Source organism: Eimeria mitis, genomic scaffold (assembly GCF_000499745.2).
Source record: "Eimeria mitis Houghton genomic scaffold, Emh_scaff3790, whole genome shotgun sequence".
Lineage (NCBI taxonomy): Eukaryota > Apicomplexa > Conoidasida > Eucoccidiorida > Eimeriidae > Eimeria > Eimeria mitis.
In genome coordinates, this window is record NW_013572125.1 from 4,799 (window position 1) to 5,196 (window position 398).

A 398-nucleotide genomic window follows, 5' to 3' on the forward strand; every position below is an offset into this window, starting at 1 on the left:
CAGGAGCGGGACGGTGTATTGGGGGAGCTGGGTGGCGGCGGGGAGGCTGCAGACCAGCAGCAGCAGCAGCAGCAGCAGCAGCAGCAATCACAGGTATTAGAGCAGCAGCAGCAGCAGCATGCATCTGAGCGTTTCTCTCACCGTGTAAAGCGTGAAGCTCTCCAGCTGCAGCTGCAGCGGCTGCAGCAGCAGCTGCATGCAGCAAGACAACGGGGCTTGGTCTGGCAGCAGACGGTGCTGGGGCCCCTGCTCCACGATGAGGGTACCCATATACTGCAGCTCTGCCGCAGAGCCAGAGACCTAAACATACAGTGTAAGGATTTGCTTTTCTCTCTCCGTGGGGGCCCCCCAGCTGCATCAGAGCCTGACGGGGGGCCCCCCCCCCTCTTGAAGGGGGG

The 398-nt window shown here is 62.6% G+C and overlaps 1 protein-coding gene across 1 annotated transcript in view; it reads left to right on the top strand.

Moving 5' to 3' along the window:
• Positions 1-100, top strand: part of EMH_0069540 (uncharacterized protein) — a gene marked incomplete at both ends in the record, with an annotated part of 3,201 nt that extends 3,101 nt beyond the window's left edge. The window contains one exon of the mRNA XM_013498879.1: positions 1-100. Within this exon, the coding sequence (XP_013354333.1) occupies positions 1-100 (100 nt within the window).
• Positions 101-398: the final 298 nt, after the last annotated feature.